We start from the raw sequence: 17299 nt of genomic DNA on the forward strand, positions 1-17299 counted from the left end.
TCCCACCACTGCCTCCAGTCCACATACAGCCAGGTCCCCTCCAGACCCGCCACGAAGCCCCAGCTGAGGCTTTGGACTTTCTTTTGAGTCCAAACAGAGCCCTGGCCTCATCATAGGTGCCTGGAAAAACACTGTGGCCCAGGGTCTGCATTTCCTGGGTGGAGAGGAGGACAGTTGGAAGACGCCAGCTGTTGAGACTCTGTCCAGAGACACGGTGCTCTGGCATTGAATTAGGACTGAACAGCACGCCCCGTCAGTGGGATTATCGGATTGATGGCCATCTCTTCCCCAGATACTGAGTCAGCACCCTGAGAGCCAGTTCCCCAGTGCCCAGCACAGCACCTGGCACAGAGCAGGTGGAGGGAGTGTCTGTGAAATGAATAAGTGAATGAGGGCCCAGACTAGGCAGGTAAGCCAGCAGGCCGCTGCACGTCAGATGCATGGTGAGGCCAGGGCCCTCTCCTTCCATTTCCCTTGATGTGCTTCACCAGGCCTCTTGCTCTGCCCCTTCCTGAGCGGAAAATGTGAGGCCTGGCCTCCAGAAGGGATGCGGGGGGTGGGGAACGGACATTACTCACCTCCCGGGCAGACAGGAAGTCAGCGCCAGGGCAGAACCGAGGGTCCTGCTTCTGTCTTCCTGCACGGTCATGGGGGTTTACTGGGCAGGAGCCATGAGGCATCTGGGGGCCCTCTTGTTTGTGCCTCTCAGACGAGAGGCTTCTGCAGCCTCGGGCCTCTGAGGACCTACTGGACCGCGGCGCGTCCCCCCCTCCAGGGACATGGCGCCAGCACTTCCTGCCTGTGGACTGGACACCTGGAGTCTCTCCTCCAGTGCTCATCACCATGTCATGAGGCTGGACCAAGGTGCTGAGGGTCCCGGCTTAAGCCTTTGGTTTTTTTCAGGGCTCCCCACCAGTTTTGTCCCATGAATATTGAGCCCTGTGGCCTGGGAGGCTGATAACCCCTCCCTGGCTTTGTCCCTTCAAGGAACCTGCAGGAGAGGGACAGGCACACAGAACATGGGATCCCCCCCAGGTTGTAAGCTTTCTGAGGGCAGGAGATGTGTCTTTGAAGAAACGTATCTTATTTTTTACCGTATTTCACAAGTATTACCTTCATTGTAGAAAATAGAAAAAAACAAGAGGAGCCAAAAAAAAAAAAAAAAAAGACAATCAAAATTACCCGTGTTTGGTGCATATTTTTCTCAGTCTTTCCTGTGTATGTAATCAAAGTGTTGTTTCTTTCCTTTTTTTTTTTTTTTTTTTTTAAAAAGGAGGGGAGGGATCATGTAGTGTTGGAGCCGCCTTTTTTCCCACATGGTGTCTCGCCTCTCCCGGTCACTAATACGGAATTTTTAAAGGTTGTCCGGTCATCCCAGTGACTGGAGGTCCCGTTCCTGAACCAGCTGTTTGCTCAGCTCTGCACTGGTGGCAGGTCGGCTGTGACCCTGTGAGCTCAGAGCTGTGACTAGGCCTTTCCTGCAGAGGGGGAGGTGACTTGTCCAGACCCCAAGTGGCCACAAGGGTGTCTCTGACTCCAGAGCCTGTGTTTGGGTCACTCGTGGGGAAGGACATCCCAGCCCACCTTTTTTGTTGCCATAAACAGTGCAGCATGGAGCAGCCTCAGGGCCGAGTGTTCGCTTTGGGGCTTTATCCCCGGCCCTCAGCTCAAAGCAGGTGCTCAAAAAACAGCTGTTGAGAGCTAGTGGCAGAGACCGGGGACCAGCAGAAGCCTTTCGGAGGAGGCTGCGTTGCGATGTTGAAGGCAGGTGTTCCAACAGCCTGGGCAGCTTGGGCCGCATGTCAGGAGGAGGCTGGGGAGGGAGGAGGATGCCGAATGCCAGCATCTTCCTGGGTTGGGGATTTCCTGGTCACATGTCTCTAGAAGCTCCTTGTGCCCCAAGCTTTAGCCGGGAGAGAGGGCCCTGGCCAGGCAAGGGGCTGGCATGCAAGGGCTCTCGGAGGAAGGAGAGAGGTGAGGCCACCTCTGTGGGCCTGGGGTCTCGGCTGGACACAACTCCCTGCACGCGGCCCCTGGCACCCTGCCGTGGCTCTCCTGAGCAGGTCCTGGCCTGCCCTGGTCCTGCAGTGCAGTCCTAAGCAAGTTGTTCACCTCTGATCCCTGGCTTCTGTCTGTAGCGTGGCCTGGGTGACCACAAGTTGTCATCCTGGTGTGTTTCAGGAGCCGTTTGTAAGAAGACCAAGGCTTCCTGCCTCTTGGCTCTTGCTGCCCTTGGGTGGGGCCCTCCACTACCCAGAAATGCAACCTGGGCAGCAGGGGTGGTCACTTGGGGAGCAGGTGTGTGACTTGCTTGCCCAGGGCTGGGTATCGACAGTGGTGCTGCCTCTCCTGTCCTCAGCGGCCTGGGCCTCTCTCCCTGGTGTGCCCGTCTCCCCAGTCTCCATAGGGTGGGTCTGCAGGGGCAGGGGTGGGGGAGTGTGCCAAAATCCCGGCCACGCTGCCCCAGTCCCGGCTCCGATTCTGCCTCTGCTCCCTCTTTGTTCTGTGGCCTGGGGCCAGTCACTCCTCCTCACTGGATGGCAGGGCAGGGACTGGATGATGTGTGGACGGGGAAGGCTGGGTGAATGGGGATGGGATTGTTTCCTCTCAGGTGGCCAGGCTGGTGCAGGGCGCTCTGCTGAAGAGCCAGAGGCCAGGGTCCGTAGCCAGTTGGCACTCACAGGCTGAGGGGCTGTAGGTGGGTCAGGAGTCCGCCTTACTTTCCCCCATCCTCTGGACCCTTCACTGCCCCACTTGGTCCAGTCCTGTCTCCTCATCCATCCAGGTGTTTCTTGATCCCCTCTGCCCGCTGAGCCCTGTGGGGTTCTGACCACAGCTTCCTTTACCAGCTCACAGCTTGGGCACCCACAGCTTGCTCTAGCGTCTCCTGAATTCCCATCCCAGTCCCCACCCATGTGCCAGGGCCTATGGGGGTACCTCACGTCTCCCAGGACCCTGCTCCCTGATCTGCAAACCCCAGATCCATCCCAAGTTCCCACACTGGTGGGCAGCTCCGCGGGTAGCTGCAGGTTAGCCCTGCTGTCCAAGGAGAAGGCGCCTGGGCAGCAGCTTATCTCCTGTGTGCCGGCCACTGTGCCGGGTACTGAGGATGCCACGGGAGTGTTTCCGGCCGGGGGGTGGAAGCTGCTCGTGCAGGAACAGGCAAGAGGCTATACTGCGAGTGGGGCTGGGGGCAGGCAGGCAGGCTCAGAGACAGTCACGGGCAGCGTCACCCCTGTGCCTCAGCCAGCTCCCATGTTCTCTGCGTGTGGTGCCCACCCTCCCACGGGCCCACCCCTGCAGTCAGAGCCGCTCTCTCCCCGGCAGGGGCCCCAAGACTTCATAGTCTGCTCACTGTGGACCCGACACTCATGGTCGGGCATCCTCCCTGGTCACTGTCACATGGGGGGAAGACTGTGGCCCCTTCACCACGCCTTCCCCGGGACGACTTCCTGCAGTGGGCTTTTAAACGGAGCCTTCTCTCCCCTACACCTGCTGTCCTTGGTTCTGACCCCACCTGTCTCAGGTGCGACTGGAAGCTGTGTCTGGGCTTCATTTGCTGGCTACAGGTCCCATACGCCCTCCTTCTAGAGCAATAGCTATTTGCCCCTATTCAAGGCTCCAAACATCCACAGCAGATGGAGAGGTGGTGGCGGCGGCCTCCTGCCCTCCCCTCCCCCAGGAGCAGAGAACCAGGGCCCAAGCCCTTCCCGGGGTTGGCCGTGGGCCACCCTGCCCGTCCCGGGTCACAGGAGCGTGTCCGTCATCAGCTGGGCTGCAGGCGGCACAGACAGTGCTGGGCTGTGCTGGCCTCCGGCCGCGGCAGGATAAGGGAGGCTGGGAGACAGCACCGAGAGATCCCTTCATCCCTGGAGCAGGCCGGGCCTGCACAGCCCTGGCCTTGTGCAGGCTGCCAGCGTCTTAGGCCCTCACAGGCCCCCGGACGCCTGGTGAGGACATAGGGCAGGACAGGTGCCAGGGCCCTGGAGGTAAAGGGCTCCTTCCACCTGCTAAGAAAGGAAGAGGGAGGTCCCCCACGCACTGCAAGATGCTGCTGGGCCACCAGGGTTATCAGAGCCCTGCTCCTCCCTGCCCCTCCCCCAGCCCAGGACACATGGAAGCCCAGCGGCCTGTTGCCCCTCCGTGGAGGCAGGCCTGCTGTGCTGGAGAGGAGGCCAGGGCAGGGGCGTGCTGGAGAGGCACTGCCACCCGAGCCTGTCCACGGGCGATGTTCCCAGGAACCAGGAAGTGACCAGGGCCACGTTGGCGTCATCACTGTGACCTAAGGACTGGGATGCACCAAACCCAGACTGGCTCCTGGGCAGGCTGGCAGAAGGCCTGCCAGGCCCTGAGAAGCTGCACACCAGCACACAGGCTCTGGGGCTAGGGCCCTGCCCTGTGAATCATTCGTACGCAGTTGCCAGAGTGGCTGTGTTTGCTCTCAGAACACATCATTTGTTTTGGGGTTGGGGTGAGCGGGTGCAGTGGATATCTCAGCTAGAGATTTGCACAGTGAATTAGCCTTGAGTTCTCACTGCCTGTGATGGGCCTTGAGGGTGGGGCCAGGGAGACTGTCAGGCCTGGGATGACATAGACCCAGGCTGTCCATATTGGGAGTGTTTTCCCCGGGGCATATGTGGCCAGAATATGTTGGGGAGGGGCTGCAGAAAGTGGGACAGTGGCAGGGGTGGGGGGCTGTCCCATAGTACAGGTGGGCAAATCGAGGCCAAGAGAGGAAAGAGCACCAGGGTGGGTGCTTTGGGGAATCAGGCAGCACTGGGGCTCATCTGTGCTCTTCCATTCACGCTGTGTGATGGCTGAAGACTTCCCTCTGGGATCCTCTGGTTCCTTCCTGACGTCTGCTCTGGGGGGTGGTTGTGCAGATCAGGCAAGGTGAGTCTTTCCAAGGCCTGGTGCCTGCGTGGTGTCCACCCCCGCCGAAGGCAGTGCCCCACCCCGGTACCCCGCCACCAGCCCTGTCAGGCCACCTTCCCCAAAACCCCAGCTCTCATCTGCAACATGGATACCTCTCTAGGGGCTGAGACCCCAGGGTCCCTGCACTGAGAGACATGATTCCAGGTTTAGAGGGAAATCATGAGAATCTGGGATTTCTACACTAATATGGGAGCCACAAACCACTTCTGAAAAGGGCTCGTGCAAATTGAGCTGTACCGTATGTGTAAAATACACACTGAGCTTCAAAGCCTCGGTATGAAAAAAGGATGTAAAGTATCTCAAATTTAACATGGTATTAATTGTTGAAATCATATTTTGGATATATTGGGTGAAATAAAGTAGATGATTAAAATTCATTCCACCTGGTTTTTTTGGTTTTTTTTTTTCTTTCCACGTTTTTTAATGTGGCTGCTAGAAAATTGACGATTCCACATGTGGCTTGTGTCAAGTTTCTGCTGGACAGCGCCATTCTGGATTCTGAGGGCCTCAGGTGTTGATACCGGGTTAAGGAATGAATCACAAAAGGTCGGGCAGGAAGGTGGCTGCTGTGGCACAGAGGTTCTGGGGGCATTAGGGGGCAACAGTGGAGCCTGGAGGGGGAGCAGGGCTGGGCCAGGCCTGTGGAACCACAGGGATGGAGCGAGCAGGGCGGCGCTCGGTGGGGGGTGGCTAGGTGGGCAGCGGGGTCTGAAGGCCAGACGGTGGGGCAGATGTCCAGTGTGGTCCCCCCGCCCAGGAGGGTGGGGTCCCAGTGACACCGCCTCCCTCATCTCCTGTGTGTCCCCCGTGTGACCCCAGGGCCCTCCCCCTGCCTTCCGGGAGGAAGAGCAGGGTAGCCTGCCAGGAGCCTGGTGCTCCTGGGAGCTGTGCATCGTGTAAACACGGCTGGCCGCTGGCCTTTGTCAGAGCGGGCGGAGGCCAGCCCCGGCAAGGCTCGCACCCCAAAGTCAGAGCAGAGTCAGTGCCCTCGGACTGCAGCCCGAAGCCACGTGGCCGAGGGCAAGCAGGGGCTGGCTCTCCCATATCTAGGGGGCCCCTGGCGGGCTCCGGCACTCCCCTCCCCGCCTCCTCCCCGGCCCATCTCTTGTGTGTGAATTATTGATGCCCTCTCCCCTCCCCTGCCTGAAAGCCACACCTCTGGCTGCAGCAGGCAGCCCACACCGGGCACAATGGGCTGGCGGGACCATATGCCCGGCCCATGGTCCCAGGGCTGGCGGACCTTTGCGCCCTTGCCCGGCCCTCCTTGGGAGCCTGCGAGGGTCGCCCCTGGGAGAGGGCACTGCTGGCTGTGGCCCCAGAGCCCGGTGTGGCGATTGGCGGCTCGCACAGAGCCAGGCTTGTGCGGGCTGTGGGGCGCTGGCGCCCACATAAGGCCATTGTTTGCCGAGGTAAAAGGGGTTTTTGTCTCCTTGTGGAGACTGGACAGAAGGAGGAACAATTTCCCCCATTCATCACTAATTCCCCCATTTGAATAGCAGCACATTGCCCCATGTTACATAGATGGGCACGCAGTCCTTCCCTGCCCGTAGGCATTCCGGGCACAGGTGGTGGGCCCTGTGTCCTGCCCAGAGCAGGGAGCTGCCCTTCGCCAGAGCCGGGGAGGCCTGGTGTTGAAGTGCTCAGGAGGGGTGCATTCCCACTGCTTCCCTGGGGCCCCGCGCTGCACTCGTCCCTGTCACTACAGTCACAGACGGGGGGCAGTCTTGTCCCGCTGGCGTTGTTCTGGGCTCTGGCCGGCTGGCCGTGGGTGGGGTGCCCACCCTGGAGGGGCCTCCTGGCGCAGCCACACAGATAAGGACCAGGTGGAGACGAGAGGGTCACTTCCAGCTCTACATCACGTGCCTGCACCCCAGAAGGCCCGACTCCTGCATTCCGTGTGCTGGGCCCTCGGTGCCCGTGGGGCCAGCTGGGTTCTTTCACAGGGTCATAAAGTGTCAGAGCCCAAGAGGGCGTCAGCGGCAACTCCCTAGACTGCAGATAAGAGGAGCCAGGGAGGCGGGCTGTGCCCAAGGTCGGGAGCCAGCGAGGCCCCGCACCTGCTCCCCTGGCCCTGCTCCTTCGGGCATGGGTTTGGGTGCGTGACTCCCTTAAATGACATTATTTTGGAGAGGGTCGGGAGGAGGACAGAACTAGGAATGGATTGGAACCCAGCTTACCCCAGCCTGGAATGCTGACGTTTCTCAGTGTTCCTTCTTTCCGTCACAGTGACAGGCAGGTCTCTGTGCCGGGCTCTGGGGGAGGGCTCTGCAGCCAGCCCCACCTGGGGTTGGGGTGGGCCACAGCCAGGAGAGAGCCAACCAGGCGCATGTGATGCACCCTGCCTCCAGCCAGCTTTAGCAATTAAGGAAATCGTTGGCTCCTCTAACCAGAAAAAGTCTAGGGCCTTCTTTGGCTTTAGGCACAGATGGATTTAGGGGGGATTTGTCTGTGCCAGCGCGTCAGCCCTGCCTTCCGGGTGAGCGCCTCCCCGCTGAGTGGGCTCAGCAGCCCCTGGGGTGTGGGGAGAGTACATCTTCCCAATCGCTTCTGCAAAAGCCCCTGGACTGATTTTCCTGGGTCCAGCTTGGTCATGTGCCCATCACGGATCGGTGTGATGGGCTGTGCTGCCTGGCTGGGCCTGGGGCACATGCTTGCCCTGGAAGACTCGGGGTGCCCTCACCAGAGGAAGGGGTGTGCTTTCTGGAGAGGCAGGAATGATCTGGGGCAGCTTACAGGGGGCTGGGCACAGACCACAGACATAATATGTGAAAAGATGATAAACACTCTGAAAAAAATGGGTAAAGGGGTCAGTGTGTCAGAGTGGGGGAAGGGAGGCCTTACTGAGAAGGTGACCATTCAGCAAAGCCCTGGAGGGGAGGGAACACGGAGTGTCCCGAGAAGAGGGAACAAGTGCAAAGGCCGGGGCACAGCTGGATGGGGTGACAGCAGGGGCTGGGGGGCTGCCAGGAGGGCCCAGCGGGCCTGGAGAGAGTTTGGCTTTAACTTAGGGGTTTGAACTCAGTCCATGAGCAGCAGCTGGATCATTGCCACTGCCTTGGGAGCCCGTGGACAGACAAGACCACTTACCTGCAGCAGCCCCTCTGCCTGCTGGGGTCAGGTGGCTTCAGCCTTTGCCCCAGGGCCTTCTCAGCATTGCCCTTGGAGGCTTCTTCCATGGGCTACTTCTTCCAAAAAGCCTGCCCTGCCTCCCTCCTACATAGCGCCCACCCTAGTTCCACCCTCCCTGGGGTGGGTTCCACAGAGGGGTGGTCCAGAAATGGGGCCTCGATGGGCACTGCAGTCAGGGCTTCCTGGAGGAGGAAGGGGTTGTGGGGTGGGGACAGGGATCAAGGGCAAGAAACTCCAAGGCTCTCTCCAGAGCCCAGTGTCCTCCAGAACCTTATGTTTGGTTTCTAACTCCCTAGAGCATCAGCCCGCAGGACAGTGAGCACCTGCATCTTTTCACCTCTGTGTCCCCACCGCCCCACACGGGCCTGACACCCAGTACCCTGTGGGTGTTTGCGAAAGTAAGGGACGAGGGCAAAAATAGCGTCTTCCCGGTCCTGTCCCTCTCCCACCTCCCCTCACCGTCCTCACCTCAGATTTGGCACCAAGCTGGGATCCAAGGGGCTCGCGGAAGCCCGCAGTCCAGTCTGGGAAAGCCATGCTTGGGAAGCAAGCACATTATGAAGCGAGAAGGCCTGGGGTGCAGGGCACCACGTTTTTTTTTTTAAGCCCCTATTCGTTGTGCTAGGTGTTGTCTACACTTTATAAATCCTGTTTTGCTGACATGGCACCTGTTTTGAAAGGAGAAGAAGGGATGTCTTCAAGGATACACAGCCCCTCGGCATTCCGCCTAAAGCTCGTGTCCTCCCTCGACCACAGGAAGTGGACCCCGGGTCGCACAGGCCAGGAGAAGGTTAAGGATGGCATGATGGGGGTGGGAGGGGAGCCGCTTGGGACTTGCCTGTGCCCCTGGTGGGCTCTGCGTGTGTGGCTGGTTTTCCCTGACCCCAGATGCAGAGTGGAGGCTGGAGAGGCTTGGCCTCTGGGTACATGGGGTGGCAGCAAATGGTGCTTGTAAATAAACTGGAGCCCACTGGGCTGCTCAAGGGTTTTTATTTTGTTTTTGGGAAGCTTTTTGTGGTGCAAGATTTTGTGAAAATTTGCCATTTTCACCATTTTGAAGTATACAGTGCAGCAGCGTTAAGTACACTGACAGTGTAGTGCAGCCAGCACACAGTATTTCCAGAATAGAGTTTTCACTGCTTTAAAGAGAAACTCTGTAACCATTAAGCAAGAATTCCCCATTCCACCCTCCCCCAGCCTCTGGTGACCCCTCATAGATGTTCAGTCTCTGTGAATGTGCCTGTTCTAGATATTGCATATAATTGTTCCTCAGCCAGTATCTGTTCTGTTGTATCTGACTTATTTCACTTAGCATGCTCACCCGTCCTGTAGCATGGATCAGAGTTACATGACTTTTTATGGCTGAATGATATCTCATTGCATAGATAGACCACATTTTGTTTGTTCATTTGTTGAGTAAGGTTTTTCAAAATGTAAACAGTGTGAGTCAGTACCAGTATTCAAAAATCTGGATATTTGCATGGTACATATCTCCAATTGCTTCTAAAAACTTGGAATGCATAGCTACACGAGGTCTGGGCTCCTGGCCTCATGGGTCTCATCTGCCCAGCCACTTCCCCCTACCAGATTGGAGTGGCATCTGCCTACTAGGAGGGAGCGTGCCACCGTTGGAGCCAGCACCTGAGGTGCACAGCTCTGGGGTGAGGGTGTTGGCAGCTCAAGAGTCTGGGCCAGTACCCTGGGCTCCTGAGCTGGAACGTGCTGGACACACACACACACACAGACGGACACACACACACACACAGACGGGGACACACACACACACACACACACAGACGGGGACACACACACACACACACACACACACACAGACGGACACACACACACACACACACACACAGACGGGGACACACACACACACACACACACACACACACACCCCACCTGAGCTTCCTTCACGCTCATGCCTGGAGGTGCACAGGGCAAGAGGGTCCATCCTCCCTGGAGAAAAGCTGGTTGGGGGGCAGGCGGTTGGCGTGCCACCTCTGGGCACATGCCTGGTGTGGTGCTGCAGGAGGCCATGGGCCTGACACCCATGCTAAGTGTAGTGACAGTCCTCTCCCTCTGTGCCTGGTGTGGTGCCCATTGACCCTCCTAGCAACCCCTCCTTCCAGAGGAGGAAGACAAGGCCCTCTGCAGTCAAGCAAGTAGCCTTTTAGGGGGTGGTGCAAGGGTGTGAAGTCACATGTGCAAAGTGGGCTAAGAATGGGCCCCGGCCAGAGCTCAGAGGAGCTCAAACCGTCGGCCAGGATGGGTGTCAATCCTTGCCCTCGAGCTCCTCGGTCCTGGTAGGGTCCGGAATCCCGGGCATTGGGGCTTCTCTGGCAACAGGCCCAGCCCTGGTGGGAAGATGGGCAGCTCTCAGGACCGACCCTGAGCCGATGAAGGAGGCGTGAAGTATGCATCGGAAGGATGGGCACCAGCTGGGCTCGGGGCTGTGAGTACGTCCTTCCTAGGGACAGCGGAGGAAGGAGGCCCGCTCTGAGAAGGCAGAGTTGAGCCAGGCCTTGAAGGTGGGCTGACATTTATTTGAGCTGGAAGCAACATGGCAGGCAGACAGCAGAGGCCTGGAGATGTGAGGTTCAGCAGTGGCCAGTATAGTGGCACCTGGGCTGGGGGAGGCTGCAGAGATCATGGGACCAAGAACACACCCGGCAAGAGTGCTGACTCTTTTTGGACAGGCTGTGGGGAACAGGAAGCTTAGGGAACAGTGGAGTGGTAATTAGACAGGGGAAGGGTGGGGTGGGGACGGGTATGAGGGTGTGACCAAGGGAAGCTGGGATGCTGAAGAGGGAAGTCAGCCAAGGAGGCTGGATAAGGTGGGGGGGAGGGGGGAATGGATGTGGTTTGGCAAGTTGTTGGCCACACTTTTTGTGTTTCAGTAATGTGCATCTTTCCCCCCAGGAGGGCTGGCATATTGGTCGTAGTCACTACTTTGTTTCTTAGCCTGGGACGGCCAGCACGCAGTAGGTGCTCAGTAAATACTACTGGGTAATTTTGTTCATTCCACAGATGTCTAGATTGGTTGCTGGAGACTCTGCTAGAAGAAAAGCAGACCCATCTGTGATTGAGGAGGAGGGGATGGGCGGTGAGGTTCCAGAGGTAGCAGGGCGGCTAGCCTGGGGACTCTGGGATGTAGCTGAGCAAGGGGGGGATCTGTGGGGTGGCTTTGAGTAGGGCCTGGAGCTGCCCTGCAGGAGGATGCAGGGAGCAGTGACTGCCCAGAGGAAGAGGAGGAGGGGCAGCCTGGCCCAGGGGACCTGCGGCAGCTGAGGGGGAGGGGTGCCACTGCTCGGAGGCCTTTCCCATCCCCCTCTGCCCTGGGCCCTGGCTGCTTGATGGGCAGCCTGGCCCCGCCCCTGGGCAGCCAGGAGGCCAGCGATTGGTTGGCGTGCCAGAGCTGCTCGGTCGCCATGGGGACGCTCCGGAGGTGCGCGTGCCCAGTGCCCAGCACCAGGGACTAAATCTTCATAATCTGTCGGCTGGGAGGGTGGGGGTGGGGTCGTGCGCGACCCTGGTCTGGGGGAAGGGGTGGCCTGGGGTGCGGTCAGGGCTCACTGTGACCGCCCCTCCCCCACCCACTGCGGTTGCAGGTGCAGAGCCGCTTGGGCACCTGGGCGCCACCAGGAGCCACGCGGTACTCACCTGACAGTGACCCCGGGAGCTTGAGTGTAGCTTGGGCTACTGCCTTCTCAGCTGATCAAGCAGGAGGCTGGGGCAGGGTCGGGGAAAGGGGCCTGGAATTTATCTGAAACGTCTAGCCCCCTGGTTAAAAGTTTGTCCTCCTGGAGCCCCCAGCAGTGCTGCGCTCTCAGCAGCAGGGGGCGCCCTCTACAGAGCTTTGTTGGGCTGTCACTTCAGGAAAGCAGGGATGGCCCTTTGAGGTGCCGGGGATGCAGACCGCAGACCCCAGACCCTGCGGCCCTGGCTCTGGGTGTCCGGTGTCATGTGGCCATGCACAGAGGGTAGATCTCTGTCCGCACAGGCTGCCAGGATTGGCCTGGGCCTGCTTGCTGGAGGAAGTGACTGACTGGGGCGGGGGTGTCCAGTGGAGCCATCTTTCCTCAGGCAGAGGATGGAGAAATCCGAGACTCTGCTGTGGGGAAGGGGTCCCGTGGGGAGAGGCTGTGAAGGGGCGAGACAGTGGTGAGCCAGAGGAAGAGGGGACGCTAGCCGGGCCCCGTGCAGCCCCTGGTGTGTCCGAGGACCTCTGGACCTGTGGCAGGCAGGTCAGACTTGAGGCCGCAGCCACTCACCCCAGGCCCTCAAAGCGGGATGGGGCGTTTGTGGGGGCGGAGGGCAGGAGGCGTCGTCCGTGGCCGCTCCGCTCCTGACAGCCCGTTTCTGGCAGAGGGAGCCTGCCCCCACTCAGGCCGGGGCAGGGCTAGCCTCTTGGAGCCTCCAGTGAGGACAGCAGTACTCGCCTCCTGTCCAGGGATGCTCGTGAGGGCAAGGGGCAGGTGTATTCCCTGGGGCTGCCGTGGCCACGTGCCCGGGCGATCTTAGGGGACAGCGGGTGCTGGGGTGGGGCCTCACACCCAGGCCTCTTGTTTTAGACGACTCCTCCTCCGAGAGCGGCAGCGGCCATGGCTCCTCCACCCTGAACCCGTCCACCTCGAGCAGCACGCAGGGAGACCCCGCCTTCCCCGAGATGAATGGCAACGGCGCCGTGGCCCCCATGGATTTCACCGCCGCCGCCGAGGATCAGCCCATCAACCTGTGCGACAAGCTCCCGCAGGGCTCAGTCCTCGGCACGCCCTCCTACCCCTCCGACACCGATGGACTGCGCAGCCGCGTCAAGTACGGCGTGAAGACCGCCCCCGAGGTGTGTGGGGCTGTGGGCTGCTGTGCCGCTGAAGCTGTGAGCCTGGAATGAAATCGCGGGTAGCCAGGGCTGTGACACCCAGTCAGGGTGGTGGCCGTGGCTGCTGTGCCGCCATCTTCCTGGGGAGGCTCTGGAATGGGAGGCCGCTCAGTGGCCTCGAGCAAGGCCCTCACTTCTCTCAGCCTGTGTCCCCATCTGTGAAGTGGGGTTGATGGCCTCTGCCTTGGTGGACGTGGTGGGTGACGTGTGGCCTGGCCCCCTCTACCTCCAGAACAGAGTCTGCTGTGAAGAACAGCAGCAAGTGGGCTACATTCAGCACAGAAGCCCAAGGCCTCACATTTTCTGGCTACTCTGCACGCCTGTCCCCATTTTACAGATAGTGAAGAAAAAGGGTGAGGCCTTTGTTTGTGGCCCCAGGGATGTGGATGTGTGAAACTCAATAGACCAGGCTGATGGGGGGCGGACAGGTACCCCACCATTTGGCACTCCCTCACCCCTCCCCTGTTGCTTCTGAAAGTCACCTCCAGGCCACTAAGGTTTCCGGCAGCAGTGCAGTGCAGTACCGGGTGCAGGAGCTCTCCCAGGGGGCGTTTTCTCCTGCCAGGGCTGAGGGGCCAGAGGTGCCTTCTCAGAGCCCTACACTGCTGGGCTGCAGCCCAGGTCCCTGCACAGGTTCCTTCCCCTCCCAGGGCCTGTTTTCTCTTCTGCAGAGGGTGTGGGGTGGGTGCCAGTGCTGGCCTCCGATGGCATGTCTCGTGGGAAGGTTCTGTACAAATGAATGGGTGTTCGGCCGTTGCTGGGTGTCTGAGCCCAGGCTGCGGAGCAGGTACTGGCTGGAGCACTGTCTTCCCCTCGTTCACTGGGTCCCAGGGGCAGGCACAGCTGCTGCTGCGGCAAGCAGCCAGAGAGGGTGAGTTTGCCACCGTGGCCTCAGGCCACACGTGTGGATCACAGAAGTGAGATGGGAGCATGAGTGCCACCAACAGCTTGTCTGTCTCCTCTGATGCTGGCAGAAGATTGGCCAGGGAGCACCTGGGAATGTGACTTGCCCAAGGTGCCTTTGACCCTCCGTTGTGAGTCTGACACAGTCCAGCGGGAGGCCCGAGGAGCTGGGTGTCCCTGCCCCTTCAGAGACTGTGTGGATCAAGAGATGGGCACAGGGCCAGGGGCCCCGGGAGGGCCAAACCCAGTGGGTGTGGTCACATGGAAGCTGGTGGTGGCAGCCACTGCGGGACGGGGCACCGGTGTCTGTCTTTCTCCATTTGTTTGTCAGCGAGAGCTGTGTACCATCTGGGCCGCTGTGTGGCCACTTTGCAGGGTTTGATCTGTGGCTGTTTCCTGGGCCTCATGGCCTACTAGATGCCCACCTTCTTGAGGGCAGAGACCGTGTCTCCAGGACACTGCTAGTCAGGGTACCACTGAGTGAAGTCAGGACTCACCAAAGCCGCAAACTTTCTAAAAGGCAAATGACCGTGGTCCTCAGAGAGCCTTCCCAGAGCACATGTGGCAGGGGGCAGGCCCAACAGGATGGGAACGGAGCTGTAAGAGATGAAAAAGATGGAAAAAGCAGGGAGGAGAGTGGAGTAGTGCATTCCCAGGAGAGCTGGGGAAGGGGCTTGTTCCAGGAGGGGCTCAGAGTCCCTTCTCTGTTGCAGGACAGGGTGACTGCCCAGCGGGCTGGGCCCGGTTCCCTCTCCCCTTTCTCCACACACTCTGCATCAGGGCTCACGGTGACTTCTGGGGGTGGCGGCCGACAGGAGAAGCCCGGGAGCTGCAGGGATGCACTTTGCCTGGTGAGCCTGTCTCTTTGGCTGGTTCTCTCCCAGCCCATCTGTTCCTCGTCCCCGACAGACAGCACGCTTGCTGCTTTTGTGACCGTTCGGTTGTCAGCTCGGGGTTGTAGCCCCTTGGGGACCAGGGAGAAAAAAAACCCCGAAGCCAGAGCAGATCTTGGCACAAGCAGGAGAGGCTGGCCGGTGGCGGGAACCCTTTCTGTGTCTGCCTTTCCCGCGCACGATGAGGCAGGTCCTGGAGGGGCCGCGGCTGCCAAGTAAACCTCGGCCCCCTCCACGGAGCTCCGCCAGGGCACCAGGCCTCTGCCCGCACCGTGGCGGGTCGTCCTTCCTGCCGCTGCCCAGGGAGGGCCGGCAGCACTGCTGTCCCCGTCTCACAGGCGAAGGGAGCAGGAAGGAAAGGGACTTGCTCCGGGCCTCCCCGTGGGTGTGCTCGCCACCCCAGCCCCACGCTCACCTTGGCCTGGCCCTCTGCCCCCCCCCCCACCCCGGCCCTCTCTCAGTCCCCCCCCTACAGCGCGGGGAGCTACGACTCCATCAAGACCGAGGTCAGCGGCTGCCCCGAGGACCTGACGGTGGGCCGGGCCCCCGCGGCGGACGAGGACGACGATGACCACGACGACCACGAGGACAACGACAAGATGAACGACTCAGAGGGCATGGACCCCGAGCGCCTCAAGGCCTTCAACGTGAGCGCCCGGGCGGCCGGGCAGCGGGGGCGGAGGCGGGGATGCGGCCAGGCCGGCCCTTCCCACAGCCCGTGTCTCCCACAGATGTTCGTGCGGCTCTTCGTGGACGAGAACCTGGACCGCATGGTGCCCATCTCCAAGCAGCCCAAGGAGAAGATCCAGGCCATCATCGAGTCGTGCAGCCGGCAGTTCCCCGAGTTCCAGGAGCGGGCCCGCAAGCGCATCCGCACGTACCTCAAGTCCTGCCGGCGCATGAAGAAGAACGGCCTGGAGATGGTGAGCCCCCCGCCCGCCCGTCCCGGGCCCCCTGCCCCCTGCCAGCCGCCCGGGTGCTTTCCCCACAGCCTTCCCTGTACCCTTGGAAGCAGGCATTGTGGCCCCTGGTTCACAGAGGAGCCCAAACCCCAGCCCTGCCGCGCCCACCCCTAGGGCGGGGTCTCTGCACCCCAACATTGGCTCCATCCCCATTCTGCCTGCAGACCAGACCCACACCTCCCCACCTGACCTCGGCCATGGCGGAAAACATCCTGGCAGCTGCCTGTGAGAGTGAGACGAGAAAAGCAGCCAAAAGGATGCGCCTGGAGATCTACCAGTCCTCTCAGGTGCCTGCCCGCTGCCAGCCCCCAGGAGATAGCACGGCCCCTGGGTGCAGAGGGAGCAGGGAGGGCGTCCTCGGATGGGGGATGGAGCTGCAGTGGGGAGGTGCTGGGGGGGGGGGGTGAGGGGAGTCAGAGGCGCCCAGACACAAAGGCCTTGCAGACCTAGGAAGGGAATCTGGACTTCATCCCGAGCCCTGGGAGTGTCTTTAGTCAGGCAGGAACAGATCAGATCTGCCCTGAAGAGAGATGAGCAGATGGGGGGGCAGGGGAGGCCCTGGGCGAGGCCGCCAGGGAGAGAGACAGAGCCCTGCAGGTCCCAGCACTGGGTCCCGGCAAGTCTGGGGCCACCATCCACCCCTGTCTGGGAACCGTGGTCAGGGCTTGCTGTCCCTGTGGTTCCCAGCACCTCCCTCCCGCTCTGCAGGACGAGCCCATAGCCCTGGACAAGCAGCACTCCCGGGACTCCGCAGCCATCACCCACTCCACCTACTCACTGCCAGCCTCCTCCTACTCCCAGGACCCTGTGTACGTCAACGGTGGCCTCAACTACAGTTACCGTGGTTACGGGGCCTTGGGCAGCAACCTGCAGCCCCCTGCCTCCCTCCAAACAGGAAATCACAGTAATGGTGAGTGTGGGACACCAGGTCCTCCGGCTCCCTGACCAGCAGCCTTGGGGCGGGGCGGCAGGTGGGGAAGCAGAGGCTGGCAGGGAAAGTGGCTCCTTTGTGGCACAGGGGCCCTCCCCATCTCATAATCTTAGCCAGTCCTTAGATTGGAAGGCAAGGTTAAAACAAACAGCCTACCACTCCTTTCTCGCCTGCCAGGAGGCTTGCTCGGCCTCTCCCTGCTCCCCTGCCTCTGGCCCCTTGCCCCCTGCCCGCCGTGGGCCACTGTGAGCAGACTCCCAGCCAAGGCCCTGCTCTTCACCTGAGCCGAGCCTCTCCACACCCTCCTCTTACCCAGAGTGAGCAAGTTGCAGTGCGATGGTCTCTGGCGCGGGTCTTGCAAAGTTGATAGCAGGGCCAGGATTTGGCCCCAGGCAGGTTGCCTCCCTCTCCAGGCCACAGCTCATGACCCCACTTGTGAGATGAAGGTTCTTTGACCCGGGAGCAGAGCCTCAGCCCTTGCCTTTGCCCTGCGGAACCCCATCTAGGTCACCTGGGGGTGTGGTTAGCCGTCTGTCCCCCCAGGAGCTGGGGGTTCCCTAGGTGCTCCCTGTAACGGCCCAGGTGACTGATGCAGACAGGACACAGGCCAATATTGGAGAAACAGTCCCCAAAAGATACAAACGTCCCCGTGGAGCTAGGT

At 60.5% G+C, this 17299-nt stretch overlaps 1 protein-coding gene across 3 annotated transcripts in view; it reads left to right on the top strand.

Annotated features, from left to right (window-relative positions):
* Positions 1-17299, top strand: part of NOL4L (nucleolar protein 4 like) — a 125799-nt gene that overhangs the window by 100514 nt on the left and 7986 nt on the right. For 2 of the 3 annotated variants that reach the window (XR_009048509.1, XM_057703474.1), the window contains exons 6-10: positions 12642-12910; positions 15207-15392; positions 15477-15668; positions 15872-15994; positions 16416-16617. Coding sequence is in view for 2 of the 3 variants with exons in the window: in XM_057703474.1 (XP_057559457.1) it covers positions 12642-12910; positions 15207-15392; positions 15477-15668; positions 15872-15994; positions 16416-16617 (972 nt within the window). In the remaining variant the exon portion in view is untranslated. Of the gene's footprint in view, positions 1-12641; positions 12911-14565; positions 14704-15206; positions 15393-15476; positions 15669-15871; positions 15995-16415; positions 16618-17299 lie in introns of all 3 variants that reach the window. The other variant, XM_057703475.1, reaches the window with a different exon arrangement.

The sequence above is a fragment of the Hippopotamus amphibius genome, chromosome 12 (assembly GCF_030028045.1).
Source record: "Hippopotamus amphibius kiboko isolate mHipAmp2 chromosome 12, mHipAmp2.hap2, whole genome shotgun sequence".
Taxonomy (NCBI): Eukaryota; Metazoa; Chordata; class Mammalia; order Artiodactyla; family Hippopotamidae; genus Hippopotamus; species Hippopotamus amphibius.